Source organism: Tachysurus vachellii, chromosome 16, assembly GCF_030014155.1.
Source record: "Tachysurus vachellii isolate PV-2020 chromosome 16, HZAU_Pvac_v1, whole genome shotgun sequence".
Taxonomy (NCBI): domain Eukaryota; kingdom Metazoa; phylum Chordata; class Actinopteri; order Siluriformes; family Bagridae; genus Tachysurus; species Tachysurus vachellii.
In genome coordinates this window covers 5540168-5558341 of record NC_083475.1, presented here as the reverse complement: position 1 = coordinate 5558341, position 18174 = coordinate 5540168, and the positions used below count along the sequence as shown (strand labels likewise).

General features: G+C 38.2%; 1 protein-coding gene across 2 annotated transcripts in view; it reads right to left on the bottom strand.

The window, feature by feature from the left end:
* Positions 1–18174, bottom strand: part of grm8a (glutamate receptor, metabotropic 8a) — a 189886-nt gene that overhangs the window by 100009 nt on the left and 71703 nt on the right. For both annotated transcript variants that reach the window (XM_060889357.1, XM_060889358.1), the window contains exon 2: positions 7826–8042. In XM_060889357.1, the coding sequence (XP_060745340.1) occupies positions 7826–8042 (217 nt within the window). The remainder of the gene's footprint in view (positions 1–7825; positions 8043–18174) is intronic.

Here is an 18174-nt window from a genome sequence, read left to right as displayed (position 1 = left end):
GCCTTAACCCTGGATATATCCCTGCATGAATTAAGTTAAACATTCCTAATTTAAATAAATAAATACTATATAATAATAAAGAAAATAAACTCAGTAGCCTCAGGTACAGTTGGTACAGATTTAATTAGCCCTTGGTGAGTTTTACTGAGGACCTGCTACAGTTGTTGATTCTCTGACTGTCACACTTGCTTCTTTTTTGGCAAAACTCAGCCGTCTCCATTGTGTTTCCATCTGTATTTCCTGTAAATGGCTTTTTTTTCCTAACTCAGTAATGCAGAAGTCACAAAAAATATGTAAAAGATTCACTATATTATCTATTAATAAATGCGTAGCCTCGAAGGCTCTCACAGGACAGCACTGCATTCTAGCTTCATTTCTACTGTGAATAATAATAAATTGTAAATAATATGACTGTTTACACAGCAATGCAAAATTCTTAAGCAGCCACATTTTGTTCAACAATTCTTGATTTGATGGATTTTCTGACATCCGCAGTCAGACTGACAACATTCTCACAATTTATACCATTCTTTCATGTATAACTCACTTTGCTTTTGATTCCAGGACATAAAAGACCAACTTACTAATATAGAAGCTTTTTTTGTTCCTACAAAGGCAATGGATGATGAACTGAAAAAAAATGATACGGATACAACATTCTTACATTATGTGACATCACTACATGACGTATAAAGCAGAACCGGTTTTACAGGGAACAGCAACAGATGTGTGGGTAAATCGAATCGAATCAGACCGGCCCTTAAGGGAACAGGAGATGTTCAATTACAGCTGTGAATCATTTTCCAACACAGAATTACACATTTGGACAAAATGATGGGACCCTTGCAGCACTTAAATGACCTGATCCAGAGATAATTGTAAGTCCTCAATTACCTGCTCAGACTATAATTTGTCACCGACACACACACACACAGACACACACATTTAAAGGTACAGAGTTCTGCTGCTAGTCAGCTAGTAGATGAATCAGCTGAGATAAAGAACAGTTTCTACAGATACATTACTGAGAAGTCAGGAGTGCAAAGCTTATCATAAAACTGCACAACATTAAAATTAAATTTGTGTGTGTGTGTGTGTGTGTGTGTGTGTGTGTGTGTGTGTGAGAGAGAGAGAGAGAGAGAGAGAGAGAGAGAGAGAGAGAGAAAGAAGAGCGTGAGAGAGAAGTAAAGAATATAAAACCCCATGCTTAAGCTTGCATAAATCTGAATAACTCATGAATAACTCATTTACACTGAATGAAAAAATCATAGAGATTGATGAATCTTTTGAATCCATGGGCGGAGATTTATTGGTCAGTACATAAATTACTTGTCAAATACTGGCATAGGAAAAATGTCTATATTAAAAAAATAATAAACAGCAAAAACACATTGTGATGATATACACTTGGGGTTTCCTACTCCTCCAGTTCCTATGTGAGATGTGAGGCCTGTTTATTATTATTATTATTATTATTATTATCATTATTATTATTATTATTATTATTAGCTGATTTTTTTGTATGAAAAATTGCTTAACTGGTTTAATTCATCCCTACCCATAAACTGCTTGGTGATTGTAAATGCTTCATTTGACTAATGCTACAGTCATTTTAACTAATAGCCAATTCCGGTGACTAGATAAAGGCCTGTCCAGGGACATGCTAACAAAAGCTGAACTTTAGGCAAATATGGAGCAACTTGGTGCAGCGATTACCAACGGGAGCAAAGACAGTAGGCTTCTCCTTTATCTCAGTTTAGCCACAAAAAAAGCTAGTTGCACAGAAACATTATCACTATGGCGACCTGTAGTAGGAACATCTACTAACAAATGCATTGTACAGCGACTGGAGACTTGCAGCGATAAATTCTCAGTGTGAACGCAGTTTTCTCCTCAACCCTGATATCACATCTGCATGGCTACTAGCATAAGAAGTAAACAAAGTAGCACTTCTTAACTGTAAATGAGTCACCTTGCGGTAACCATGAACAATTAATTGTCCTTTTCTTTGCATGTTGCTAATGTGACACGCTCATGTCCTTTTCTTCTTTATAACATCAGCCATTCGGCCGTTTTTATCCACACAGGCTGCTCAGGTTCTTATTCAGTCTCTTTGAGACTTGACTACAGTAACTCAGTAGCTGGCAGGTCTACCTATGAACGTAATTCGTCCACCTCAAATGATCTAAAATGCAGCGGCATGACTTGATTTTAACTTGCCTAAGCTCCCACACACCACCCCACTGCTACGTTCCTCCACTGGCTCCTGGTAGATGCAGCATCAGATTCATAACACTGATGTTTGCCTACAATGCCAAAAATGGACCAGCTCCCTCTTACTTCAAAGCTCTTATCAGTCCTCACACTGCACCTCGCTCCCTCACATCTACCAGCACTGCTCCACTGGTCCCACCATCTCTCAGGGTAAGAGGAAGATATATCCAAGATATATCATATATATCATATATATAAGAAGATGTATCCATCAACCTAAAATTGTTTAGCTGTTCGGACATCCAGGGGAGGTTCGTTCCACCACCTCGTTTCCCATACAGAAAAGAGTCTTGCTGTATATCTAACTTTGTAACCTATTGAACCAAATCTAGAAATCAACAATACAGATGGATTCACTTGTTAAACACAACACGGACTATACAATTCATTGTTTTGAAGATAAAAAATTTTACACTATTATTTTAGCTCAAAGAAATTAATCAGCCAGAACAAAGAGGAGTCCACAAATCCCACTGAGATGATGTGAAGTAAAAATCTGTGATGATTATCACTTACTGTAGAATAAATATCTGGACCATGTTAAATGTAGAGTCAAGAGTCAAGAAGCTTTGTCCTTTTGACCCTATTTAGCTGATACAGTACACATTGAAATGCAACAACGTTCCTCCAGGACCCTGGTGCTACATAAAAACAACACAGAAGAGTAAAGTAATAGAGTAATAAAGGGCATGTGTGCAGCCTTGTGCAAAGAGTGCAAGACAAAAGACATGCAAACAGACAATACAATGCACTACAGTACAGATACATAAAGATAGTCACCAAATAGTCTACAGTTTAAAGAGCTAGACAATAGAACATAAGGTGAACTGCCGTAATAAATGAAAAGCCGTTGAAATGTTCCTCAACTTTCCCCCAAACTCTTCATCACAGAACCAAAGTAAAGGCAGTTTTGACAGAGTTGTAATTCTTTGGCATTCAGACCTGGCTAATCTGTACCGACTCCAACAGCCATCCATCACACAGCTGGTCCAAGATTCATTACCAAGCACCAACTGCTGCTCAGGAAACGCTCTGCTTGTCTGTCCTGGCAGCTGCAATGCTTCAAGACACATTTGTCTCTCTAAACCTTGACACCATCAGAGCTCGAGAAGGAAAGCAAGCGTCTAGTTGAGCTGGAATCAATGTCTGTAGTCAATGTGCAACCATCAACGTGAGATAAATATAGATGTGGTCTTGTTAACAGTGGATTGTGTGCTTAATAGCAGAAGGGAGTAAGAGTCACTGCACGGTTTGTCTCTGGCACAAAGGAGGCATCATCACTCTCAAGCAATCTGCTGTCGATGAAGCTTCTTGGAATAGTTTCAAGATGTTCTGGGAGCAGGAAAATAAAGTGCCTCTGTGGTTTTATGTTATGGTATAATCGTGCTATACCATGCTCTCATCTCTCACCTCTGATATTTAAAATGCTTTCTGCACTGCTGGAGTAAAGGGAAGATGTAATACTTTTAAGTGCTGCCAGATTCTCTGTTTAATGTGCATAGTTACCCATAAAATCCAAATGATATTCATAGCATTTATAAAAAAAAAAAAAAAAACAGTCTATTTTTATAACAACTATGTGAATAAGGCTGAAAATAGGATCATTAGACAAACAGCAATAGAGGTGATCACCTCCAGAGAGAAAATAAAATCACTTCCACCTTGAGACAGAAAATGGTTTTCTTTACATCAGTGACGATTGACCTGTACAGCTGATGTCATCATCACCCAATCAAGGATGAAGATCTTGGCAGCTAAACTCACCCATTTATATATATATATATATATATATATATATATATATATATATATATATATATATATATATATTACACGTCTGCAGTGGTCATGTTCTAAGCACTTTTTAAAGATATTATGTCAATATTTCACTTAATATGCGCTGGCTAAAGGAGAGAATTAAGCTTGTGACTGCGGCTGCACTGGAGTTAACAGACTACCTGGGGTGCAAGTCCACTAATAACAATAAGCTTCATTTAATGAGTGAAGTGTCCCTTCCCTGCTCTGTAATGGCTCATTTGATTCTCAGACTGATGGAGAGTCACCTCCCCGAGCCACATGGTATGACTGGTGAAATGAGCAGACAGCATTGTCTCTGGCCCACGGTGAAGCGGCTTCATTGACGCGTAATTGAGTAGCGGTCATTAGCGCTACATTAGAGCCATCTGACGAGGGTTACGGTCAGTCAGATCTCTCCTCTTTGACTAGATGGAAAGACAATTACAGGAAAAAAAAATTGGGAGAAAGAATGAAGGAGTGGAGAAGAAATAAAATGCAGACATGAAAGGCTTTTGTGTAAAGACTTATTTACACATGAGTACAGCAAGATATATGGAATCAGTACATTCTGGGATGTGGTTGTTTATGAGAAGTTCTCAAGCAGCTCAACAGAAAAATGTTCACTTCATCACCTGAATATCTCAGCCGTCCATCACCAGGAGTCCAAAAGAGATAAAGTGGCTATGATCTCTGATCGTGAGGAGTATACTCTCTCTCCTGTCAATCACGGGGACGCTAGCAGATCGTAGGTGTCATGCATGCTTTCCTCTGAGTGTGTTACTCTACCCAGGGCATGAGCAGCAGTTGGAAAAGCTGTGGCTGACCTGCTGCACATGTCTCAGAGGAAGCACATGTTAGCCTTCACCCTCTCTGACTGGAGGGAAAATAAATAAATAGTGTTGTGTAAATGAATCCTATTAATTCAATAATAAATGTACAGGATGAACAGGATGTACAGGATCTTAAAAGAGATTACTAATTAAAATGTGGCTGAAATCCTTGATAACTGATTGTTCAGAAATTCTAATCAGACCGTTCCTACGCTTTAATGCTAAACGTACACCGTGGTTCATGAAATTCATTATTTCTACTCTTGTATCCAGTAATCATCTCTTTCCAAATCTTAGCTTGTGGTTTCTTTATTTATAAATTAGTGTGAGGTAAAATTGTCCTGATGTTGCTTTAGTGTTGCTTCCTAAGCATTAATCACTTAGGAATCAAAGCCAAGCACAATGCAAGCGGTTGCTAAGAGACAGTATGAAAGAGAGACAGATGTGATTTTATGGTAAAAGAATTATTTGGTGATTGTGTACAGATGACACATCTCTACCGTACAGTGAGACAGACTGCAAGCTGCATTAATGAAATGCAGACCATCAACCCATCCAGCTCACTATATACAGTAGTCAACACAAAAACAACTAGGTTTATACAGTATAGGTGGAAATTTTCTATCTACTCGACCCACTAAAAAAAGAATTTCTGTATTCATTAGACGCGATCTAATCTGATGTATTTCACTCTAAGAAGTCAAAGACAAGTGCTTATGAAAGGCTTAAATCTTCTCAAGCCATGTCACACTGTGCTAATATTAAAATCTAATAAGAAATAACCCTAATTAAAAAAAGAATAATTATACTTCAGATGATATGGTGTTAATAGTTAAGAGGATGATTATAAGTGTTAATTCATTTAAAGAGACCCTGAACAAGGGCGTCATTGTGGCATGACAATTCATTTGATTTTCTTTATTTGTTTAGTGGCTAATTGGATGCTTGTTAAATCCTTTGTCTCCGAGTTTTAATCCTCTAGAGTTACAGCTGGCAGACTTGAGCACGCAGTCTGCCTCAGCCGGGACACCGAACACGAAAGTGCTCTTGCAGTCTGGAGAAAAAATGAGGAACATGTGAGACTAGGGATTTTTTCACAATTTTTACACCTTTTTTTTATTTAAATTTTGGAAAATTTAATATATACACATGCCCATGACAAAACCCTCATACAATAAACATGAGCCAGGATGGTATACAACTGTACAGGATGTCTATAGCTGTGTCCCAAATGGCATACTACAGACTAAGCAGTATGCAGTATGTATGTACAGTACTCTACTGTCTAGTGTATAAATTGTAGAACGTTTCGATAATAAATGTGCCAATTTTAGTTTTATCAGAATACAATGGATTTTTAAAATGTCAAAAAAAACATGGGCTAATATAATAGAGTTTTTGAGTGTCATCAACCATCTTGAAATGTTTTCCTCATCCAGTGTCAGCCCTACCACTATGTTCCTCCATGTTGCGAGCACACAGTGTATGAAGTTTCCAACATTCCACACTTCATAGTTTTCAGTTGAATAAGTGCATCATGCGGGTACATAAAGTGTCACTGTTTATGGCATAGAATATTGAATCTCAAAAAAGTGTGATTTGGGACATGCATTTTTAACATTATATCTTCCCGTCACTGGAACTGAGTCGCAAAGTGTGTTCTAGTATAACAATGTCCCTGAGCTCCATGAAGACATGGTGTGTTAATGTTGGAGTGGAGGAACTTGAGTGTCCTGCACAGAGCCCTGACTCTGACTCAACCCCACTGAACACCTTTGTGATGAACTGGAACACAGACTGAACCCCAGACCTCCTCACTCTTACACCATCAGTGTCTGATCTCACTAATGCTCCTGTAGCTGAATGCTCACTAATCCCCACAGACACACTCGTACATCAGTGTCTGATCTCACTAATGCCCCTGTAGCTGAATGCTCACTAATCCCCACAGACGCACTCCAACATCAGTGTCTGATCTCACTAATGCTCTTGTAGCTGAATGATCACTAATCCCCACAGACACACTCCAACATCAGTGTCTGATCTCACTAATGCTCTTGTAGCTGAATGATCACTAATCCCCACAGACACACTCCAACATCAGTGTCTGATCTCACTAATGCTCCTGTAGCTGAATGATCACTAATCACCACAGACACACTCCTACATCAGTGTCTGATCTCACTAATGCTCCTGTAGCTGAATGATCACTAATCCCCACAGACACACTCCTACATCAGTGTCTGATCTCACTAATGCTCCTGTAGCTGAATGATCACTAATCCCCAAAGCCACACTACGACATCTATTGGGAAGCCTTCCTGTGATGGTCAGGTGTGCTATACTGTATATGCTTATAATGTATATGTGTGTTGACAGAGGACCAGAGTATTTAGTAATAAAAGTAAACTTATACCTGAAGCATGTTGAAGATAGGAGAAATATTAAATATCAGGATGCAGCACTGCATCTCACACACTTCAAGTATTTTCTGTTCTTAGTTCTGACTCTACAAGAGCTAAAGCAGCCAGCTGTGTGATGTGTATTGACATCATGACTACATTACAATACCCTGCTGCAGTTTAAATATACACTGATGCTTGGTTTCTTGGGATGTTCTTAAGCAAAACAAACCATCAGCATCACCTCACGTAGCCTTGACATTTGCTTCTCCAACAGCAGAGGCAAGAACTGGAACAAAACAGTCCCCTGGCCAAACAACAGCCAAAAGGCTTGTCACCTTGACACAAAAGTACAACAGTTGCATGAAGCAACTATACACCACTTTACTTTACATGACACTGCAAAACTCAAGCTCGTTATTAGGTAAATTTTAATTAATGACACCGATGTTCCTGCTCATCTGTCAACACTTCAGTTCATGCTGTAAATATCAGATGTTCCTCCAGATTATGATGACTCACCCATTTCTCTGGAGATCTGAACGAAAGCCTCCACTCCGCTCTCGCCGTAGTTGCCCTCGGAGGCCACAGTGGACACATAGTTCCACCCCATGGCTGTGACGATGTCCAACATGGCCTGTGCCTGGTAGGAGTCTGGCGGCACCACGCGGGAGAAGAAGTCATATCGGGTGTTATCACTCAGCTCTGGAGCTGTGGATGCATAGCTGATCTGAGGAATCTATAAATAATAGAGAACAAAGAAAGAGAGTGTGTGTGAGAGAGAGAGAGAGAGAGAGAGAGAGAGAGAGAGAGAGAGAGAGAGAGAGAAATGAGAGTAAAAAAGATGGACAGAGGAAAACAGATGGCACTGAAGACCCCATTTGATCATGATACAGATGGTCAAGGTGATCAAAGTAGCGCAATGAGACTAACTTGGAGCAAATGTCTCAGGCTGTGTGAGCAAGTGGGCGTGCTGATCTCCACTGAGAAGGCTGGATAATGGGGTTTCGGGTGTTGGATGGAGTGATTTATCTAAAGGCAGCGTCTAGGCATCGAGCTCAGAAGCATGGAGCTGGAGCATTCGTTTTATAATACAGGACCGAGTCTGCATCTCAGACACAGTCATAGATAAATCCAGACAATTATCTTCACCGTACATGATGTGTTTGTTTTCATCCCAGCTACCACTATGGCAAATCTACTGTCAAGCCAAAAGTGTTCCTTTTGCACAGAATAGCACCATCTGCCTGGGCTAGATGATGAGTGATGATGTCTAGAACTGAGAGTCTGACACTGAAAAATGTGCCATATTTAAACTGTTCCATTTAATGAGTTATGAAATTGAAAGCTAAGCATCTGATAAAATAATAGAGAATATATGGACAAGGGTGCCTGCATTTTAATGTCTTTTTGTCATATTTTTTCGACAAATTTTGAGCCATTGCCAGTTCATGCCCTCTAGCCAGTCCTCTGCTATCAGTAAACAACGACCGACTGGGGAGGATGAATGGCAGCACATGCTTCCTCACACACATGAAGCCAGCCATCTGTTTGAATTGTTGCTCTACAAGGTGACAAAGCAGTTAAATACGCTTGAATGAATGCACAAACTTTCCACAGATTCTTATGACTAGCATCAGGTCTACATCACGTAGATCTCATCAGGACTACATACAGACTCCGCACATCTTACAATTTCTCTATGAAAGCTGCACACTGCAGTGTTTAGGCCTTCAGATTACTGCAGCGTAATCTCCACACCTTTAATCACTCCACGTTCCTCATCACCTGTAAAACGTTTCATTCAAATGCAAAGAGACTTGTCGAGTAAAGCCAGTTTTGTGCTGTAGAATTTTTTTGTGCTTGATTTTGCTGATGTTGAATTGTGTGGTCTTCGGAGGCATAATGTGACAGACATTAAATCAGCAGCTGATTTAGTACCGGTGTGAGCAAAGATAGCTGACGACAAAGTTCCTGCAGAATCAGAAAATTTTGAAAAATTACATTACACACAACTCACAGGACACACAGAAATAGAGCAGTATGTTAAGTCTCATCACAGTTATATCACAACAGGACTAAAAGGGATATAGCTTGGAAAAGAAACAAGGATGAATTACAGCTGACGTATATTGCTAGCTAATTAGCATGTAAACGCTCTGTTCATTCACTTTCTTTACTATTATCACAACTATTTAATAATTTTCAGCCAAAGAGGTACAAACCCGTGCTGTGTGACTGTACACCCACTGCAACACAAGGTAGTCATTTCATTTAATTGTAGGTCTAGAACTTTTAGCATGTCATCTGACATGAAGCACACGTCTGTTACAGAATTCTGTCGAGATTTAGAATTTTTTTTGAAAGGCCGCTGAAATCTCACAGCGCAAAAGCGGCTAAAAGATTTAAAAATGTCTTTCTTGCTCGAGCTCAGAATGTAACCTTTCTACTATTCGTTCCAGCTGAACAATTGTGGACAGTCCGTCCCCTGACACAGCAACAAAACATAATGGTAGATGAATAGATGAGGACTGGGAGGGAGGACACACAGACTGATTGGAAATGCTTGAAACTTGAAAAGGAAAAGAGACAAAAGACAGATTTTAAATGGGATCAAACAAGACATATATATGAAAAAAACACTACTTGTTTTTTTCCCCTAAATATTCCAGGTAAAGCCAGCTCTAAAACTCAACATCTTATGAAAGTAATGAAAACGTGTGTGTGTGTGCGCGTGTCACATCCCAAGCTAATTGAAGCACCTAGGTATATCCTGCTGATAGATAGAGCTCCAACAGTGATAATTAACCCCACTACAGACCTACACCGTGCACCAGCTGCATTATGCAAACACCAGAACCTCGAGTGAACCTCGAGTCATTCACACAAACTACACACATTTATTATTGCTAGCAAATATGCTGTTATTCCCAACTCTACTAGTGTGTGGGTTTTATCTACCCTATAATGATGTGTTTATGCGTTCTATCCTTTTTCACCATTAAGTAAGAAAATAATGTTTACCATACTGCACTGCACAGAACTGTACATAATATAACTACACATTTTTCCACACACACACTGCTACTGCTATTAATTATAACTACTATACACTTTATTACACACGCACTGTTATGACACTACATCTCACACTGCTAATGTACAGTTTCTAAACCTGGCAGTTTCACACGGTTAATCTCTATAGAATAATCACAGTCTGGAAAGAGCATAGAGAGTTCAGTCTAGTATATTTTATACTTTTTATTTCTTATTTGTAGTGTGTGAGTTTTCCCTGTTTCTCATGTGGCTGTTGGACACCAAATGTCTCTTTAATAAAATTCTCCTTAACATACCTGTAGATAGAAGCCATAGATTATAGAAGTCATATTGTCACATAAACTTTACACTGAAATTCTTTCTTTATGTTTCCCACAGGAGGTTGGGGTCAGAGCACAGGTGCCCTACAACTGCCCTACCTAAACATTACTCAACTCTACCCTACTTAAACCCAACCCTACACAAACACTACATTACTCAGACCCAACCCTACACAAACACTACTCAAACCCAACCCTACACAAACACTACTCAAACACAACCCTACACAAACACTACTCAAACCCAACCCTACACAAACACTACTCAAACCCAACCCTACACAAACACTACTCAAACCCAACCCTACACAAACACTACTCAAACCCAACCCTACACAAACACTACTCAAACCCAACCCTACACAAACCCAACCCTACACAAACACTACTCAAACCCAACCCTACACAAACCCTACTCTGTCCTACTCAAACGCAACCCTACACAAACACTACTCAAACCCAACCCTACACAAACACTACTCAAACCCAACCCTACACAAACCCAACCCTACACAAACACTACACTACTCAAACCCAACCCTACACAAACCCTACACAAACACTACTCAAACACCACCATACACAAACACTAATAATAAAATTCTCCTTAACATACCTGTAGATAGAAGCCATAGATTATAGAAGTCATATTGTCACATAAACTTTACAGTGAAATTCTTTCTTTATGTTTCCCACAGGAGGTTGGGGTCAGAGCACAGGTGCCCTACAACTGCCCTACCTAAACATTACTCAACTCTACCCTACTTAAACCCAACCCTACACAAACACTACATTACTCAGACCCAACCCTACACAAACACTACTCAAACACAACCCTACACAAACACTACTCAAACCCAACCCTACACAAACACTACTCAAACACAACCCTACACAAACACTACTCAAACACAACCCTACACAAACACTACTTAAACCCAACCCTACACAAACACTACTCAAACCCAACCCTACACAAACACTACTCAAACCCAACCCTACACAAACCCAACCCTGCACAAACCCAACCCTACACAAACACTACTCAAACCCAACCCTACACAAACCCAACCCTACACAAACACTACACTACTCAAACCCAACCCTACACAAACACTACTCAAACCCAACCCTACACAAACACTACACTACTCAAACCCAACCCTACACAAACCCAACCCTACACAAACCCAACCCTACACAAACCCAACCCTACACAAACACTACTCAAACCCAACCCTACACAAACCCAACCCTACACAAACACTACTCAAACCCAACCCTACACAAACCCAACCCTACACAAACACTACACTACTCAAACCCAACCCTACACAAACCCTACACAAACATTACTCATACACCACCATACACAAACACTACTCTTGTCAAACCCAACCCTAAAAAAACACTACACAAACCGTACCCTTTTCAAAACCTACTCAAACCCTACCCTACTTAAACCGTACTCAAATTGTCACATACATAAACACACAGAGTATGACATGTAGTGAAATTATCAAACCCTAACCTGCTCATACCCTACTTAAAACCTACACAGACACTAAACTACTCAACCCCTACCCTTCTCAAACCCTACCCTATTCTCAAAACCTACTCAAACCCTACACTCATAACCTACTTAGAACACTTCCCTAACCCTACCCTACTCAAACCTTATTCAAAACCTACTCAGACTCTACCACACTCAAACCTTAATCTTTTCAAACTCTTCTCTACTTAATTCTACTTTATAGAACATAATCTATTAAAATCAAACTCTACTCTTCTTAACACTACTCAAATCAACACTACTTGTTTCTACTCTACACAAACTCTGACCTAATCAATTCAAACCCTATCCTACTTAACTTTAATTCTATTTAAACCATACTATACTATACTCTGCTCAATGCTACTCTCTACAACACTGAATTTATTTTGTAAAATCACTCCAAACATTATTTGTAGAAATTGTCAGAATATTTTAAAAATGCATCATTAAACACAGCATGATTGCTAGCCAGGGAAATGTCTGTAATTTTAGCAAATGAGTCAAGATTCCCAGAGTGATACTCACCATGTGCTTTGGATTGAGTTCAACTTAAGCCAGCATTTATGGCAGAAAAAAATAAATGAGGACAGAATCATGGATGACGATGTGTACAAGCTTGACTGAAGCCAAATACTGATTCTTAAAATCAGTCTCATGCTGCATATCTATATAGACTCAAGTTTCAAATTAAGTGACAATGGGAGATATTGCACAAAATGTACTATAAATTATTAATGTAATCTACCAAGTAGTGGGAGATCAGACGCACACAATCAGACACAGTCAGACCCGCTTGTGTAGATAACCAGTAAGTACAAGCTTCCATTTCACACAGGATACAGTAAATGCGCCACTTTTGTGCACTTTAAATCAGCAGCAACAGAAATCAATATGTTTTTACTTCATCCAGTGAGATGCTCCAGATACAACAAGCATAAAACAAACAATTGGGCATCAATTCAGAGGTGCAGCGGTTCTCTCCTGGCTTTCACCCAGGATTTCACCCTATCAAGCTCAGCAATCCTGCACATTGACCTCTTCTGTATCACCTGCATGGCTCACCATGTTATTCAGCAGCTTGTGACCGTAGGTGAGTGTACTGTAGGAATGTACCACAGACCACACCAACGACTCTGTAACACTCCCGCTGTGACCAATTTCCTTTCTGAATTAGTTCCAACAATGCTTTTTTTTTAATACAAGTCCCGATGCGCTATTCCATCTTCCGTTACTGTCCCTCTGCTTCTTATAAACGCTTCAGTGAATAATCTCTCCTGGATGCCCCAGACACCGGCATGCTGTATATTTTCAACACATTTTGTACTTGTAGCCGTTTTACTATATAACTTTAGATTTTGTCATTTTTAAAATCCCATTATTCACTGGCACACTGAATAGGATGGCTTTCCTGTTCAGTCTGAATTCTTTTGAGTTTTCTTCCTCTAGTTTTCCTTTGCCTCCATCACCTCTGACTCATTCGGGGTTTTAAATCTACAACCAGATTTCTGTAAAATGGTTCAAATTTGGATTGATAATATCTGCTAATAGAGCTATAAAGACTAAAAGATGGCAGAGTGCAAAAAGCTTAAAAAAGTCACCTTGCTAAAAGTGTTGTAATCTTTAAGATTTGAATTAATCTAAAAGATTTTTAAGGAATGTGAACAGACTCCAGTACAGAGTTTTATAGCAGGATTACAACTTAAAGTTACATTGTCTGTATTGTAATGACTTAGTAAACAATTCTTTTTTATTATTTTTATTGATTACAATATGGTTCAATGTGAAACCACACACAGGCGCCTAAACAATTTCAAAATCCGAGCCCAAACACACACACACACACACACACACACACACACACACACACACGTCATCTTACTATGCTTGCAAGTACAGTATGACAATTGACAGTTATCGACATTGACACTGCAGTCATTCTTTTATTCATGCAGGTTTTTGAGGGATTTTACGGTTTATACCACTTATTTATACATAATATACAGTATATGCACTATAGAATGTATATACTGTACTCTCTAAGCCATAGTTCTAGCCTTTTTTGAGAAGATTGAACTCTAAATGTAAACAAATCAATTCAGTTTCTATAATGTGTTAACAATGGACATTATCTCAGAGCATCTTTACAGAAATAGACAAATTCAGGATAAAGATTGAAAAGTTTAAAATCTTTATTTATCCCTAATGAGCAAGCCTGAGGCAACGGTGGCAGTGAAAAACTCCCTGAGGTGATAACCTGCCTGAAACTCTCACGCTTACAGTTTTGTTTCAATTCTTATGAAGCATCATTACTGAAGACACTTTTTCGAAACTCTTAACAGTCTATATTACCAACATTGGACAAACAGTTTTTATCTTTTTTTTTTATTTCTTTTTATCTCCAAAACTCGCTCAAACCTCAAAACACGTTATATAAGCTAATTCAGCCAAAACACTGGCAACAATTCTCACCATCACTCCTAGCACACTGACCTGAAAATAGACTAAAATAAATGAATGAGTTTAAATAATTTAGCGAATAAATCAGTATTTCATTATACAATAAGAATAACACCTTTTCGCCTTAAGTATATGTACTTTCACAAGAACAAATCATAAATGCTGTCATTTACTTCAGTATCCTTTATTGTTTCTAGATCATCATAAAAATATATCATAATCGCTCTCTCTCTCTCTGCCTCACTTCTTTCCTCACTAATCAACCTGTCATCGTTCTTCATCCATGTTTCCAAACAAAATCATTCCAAAGCTCCTCTGCTGCTTATAAGTAAAATAGGAATGATTGTTATTCCATTTAATTTGAAAGATTTTCTCTATATTTCAATGTGTTTACACAAAATTTGCTAACAGTCTGTTTGAATGTGTTTTAAATAGTTTTGAAAGGTATCTAGTTCAGTCTGCACAGACGTCAGTTCTAAACAACGTCAGCAATCAGGGGAAAAATTCAAAATTAAAAAGCTGTAAGGACAATTTAAGTAAGTTGACCCAGAAATCTTACAGGTTAGGGCAAAGAGATTGCTATTTAATTCATGGGGATGCTAAAGGTAAATGGATGTAACACAAAATATAGACTTTATTTAGATTAGTGCGTCATCTTGTCCTTATAGCATTTCTTTACACATTCGCACAGTACACAGTTTATCCTTACAATAGGTAAGACAATTCCAGACATTTACTCAGTGCGTATAAATATTTTATACAACACTAAATATTTCCTAAAGCACCCTGATAGCATCTATAGAAGACAAGTGAAGTTTGAGCTGAGATGATTGGCATTCACATTTGAATATTTGAGTATAGATCTCCATATCTGGTTCCTTAATTGAAAGTAATGGAAAATACTTTGATTGAAGGCACCATGTAATATAGAGAGAGATAGATTCTTGGCTAAAGGCAGAAGCAATTACAAAGATTGAAAGATGGCACTTGATTTGTTTCCAATTTTGTATTATGAATAATAACTCAGTGATTAGTGTCATTTTCCCAGAAAGCATATATATATATTTCAAATTTAACCTAAAGCAAATTATAAGTTTGAGATTAAAACGAAGCAGCTATGTTAAAAGTCTGAGGGGTTTTTAGAGGGGTTTTTTCCCCTTAAGGTATGAATCATACTATAGTATGGACAGATTTAAAAATAAATAAATAAATAAAATAAGTTTAGTCAGAAACATTGGGATGTATTGAATGAACGGCATTGATGGCTTCGAATAATAACTGAACTTAAATAAATTTAAACACCTCCTTTTTGACACTGAAGGAAAATGTTGCTTTATGTTAAAATGACACAAATCACTTATTCATAATACAAATACAAGTTGGAAACAAATGAAGTGCCATCTTTCAATCAATGTAATTGCTTCTGCCTTTAGCCAAGATTCTCTGTCTCTACATTAAATTGTGCCTTCAATCAACAGCGCTAATACATCTGGGAATTGTTAGCTATACTATGAATATATACATAAATGCAAACCGAACACAGACGTCTGTTCAATATTCACCGCATAATGAAGCACTGTATTTTATTCTAGTAATGCAATTATTCAAAACAAATACTAAGATGTATGATCTGTTGATTTGATCAATTCAGCTGGAGATACAAAATTAAATAACATTCTTTAAATAAATGTACTGCAATCATTGAATCGATGAACTGTATCGACTGAGCTCGACTCTCAATTACAAGTGGATGGGGGATTTTAATAATATCACAGCGTACAATCGAACACCAAGGATCAATCGATGTGCCTACATTTTTCCACAGGCCTCTTTTATTGCGTGAAAAAGACTTATTCAGGTTCTAAGGGTTGTGATAATGTACAGTACTTCCCATCTTCAAGAGGAGAAGAACTCCTCAGTTAGATTCAGTAAAGGAGAACACAATTCAATTCAACTTATTGTGTATGTCGCTTTTAACAATGGACATTGTCTCAAAGCAGCTTAGTACGAAAAGTTTAATATTATACAAAAGTTCAAGATTGAATGTGTTTGTATTTATCCCCAAGGATCAAGCCTGAGGTGACTGAGGTGACTGTGGTGAGGAAAAACTCCCTTAGATGGAAGAGGAACCTTGAGAGGAACCAGACTCAGAAGGGAACCACATCCTCATTGGGTGACACTGGAGGGTGTGATTATAAACTGTTATAAACATCCGAGAGTATTATTATGAATAACGTCCTTTCTACAGTCAGATACAATCTGACAATTGTGTACTGATCAGGAGGTTGTTGTCCTCAAAGACATGCAGGACTGAGGTACACAGTGGACTGAGATGTGGGTGATGCTGAAACCACTCTTGCACCAGAGCAGAATGGTGGAATTGGACATTGTCTTAAACAACTATTGCAGGATTCAAGGAAAGAGGAGGATCTTACAGAAGAAGTTACAAATTTTAGATGCCTTTCTGTGTTGTATAGCCACAAGACAGCATCGTGTGCCATAACACCAATGACTGAAATCACAGCATACTTTAGTGCCTCCTCATTGTGCAGGGACCTGGACTGAGGCTCGATGGACACCCACATTTCTCCCTCTTCTCCTTTTTTTCCTTATTAGTCGCCAGACTAATAGACTCTCATGGCAGAAGTAGAACAGTGTAGTTACTTACCGGTTTTCCCCCAAAATGTGCAGATAATTGAAGCCAATGTGGATCTTTTTATATTAGGTTAAACTCTGTCCAGCTTTTCTCCCATGAAGGAGAGTCCATGATTTATAACATGATCAATAAGGGTGGCTCTGATTTCATTTGAAACACATCTCTACTCCTCCCTCTTTCTATACCCTCTAGTCCTCTCTCGTCCTCTCTTTCTACCTCCTCAGCTGTTTCTTTCCCTCTCATTAACTTTTGTATTTTCTTCATTAAATATAAAATGATCACCCATTACTGTGTGACACCAGTTTTGTTAATGTCATTTAAACGTATTATCACCATGCTTTAGAGACTTTATTAACTTTATTACAACACACACACACACACACACACACACACACACACCTCCATGAGAACACAAAAAAAATTGGAAAAGGACATAAATGACAGTTGAGTTCTTTTTTCCCCCATTGTGTGCAAAAAAAACCCTTGTCTATAACTCAGGTGTAAGGACAGGCAATGTGCACTCCTCCACATCATACATATGCATTGTTCATATAAAAAAAAGTGGAAAAGTGTAGAGAAATGGCAAGTGCAGCTCACTGTGAAATTCCACCTCTTGTTGAAGAGACAGTGCTGCTGCAAAACTATGAGCTCATTGTAGGATCTTGGTGTAAGGAATATATTAAGACATATATATATATATATATATATATATATATATATATATATATATATATATATATATATATATATATATATATATTCCCCACAGATCTGGCAACCATTGTCATAAAACATCAATGTAATAAATAAATCCAGCACATTATAG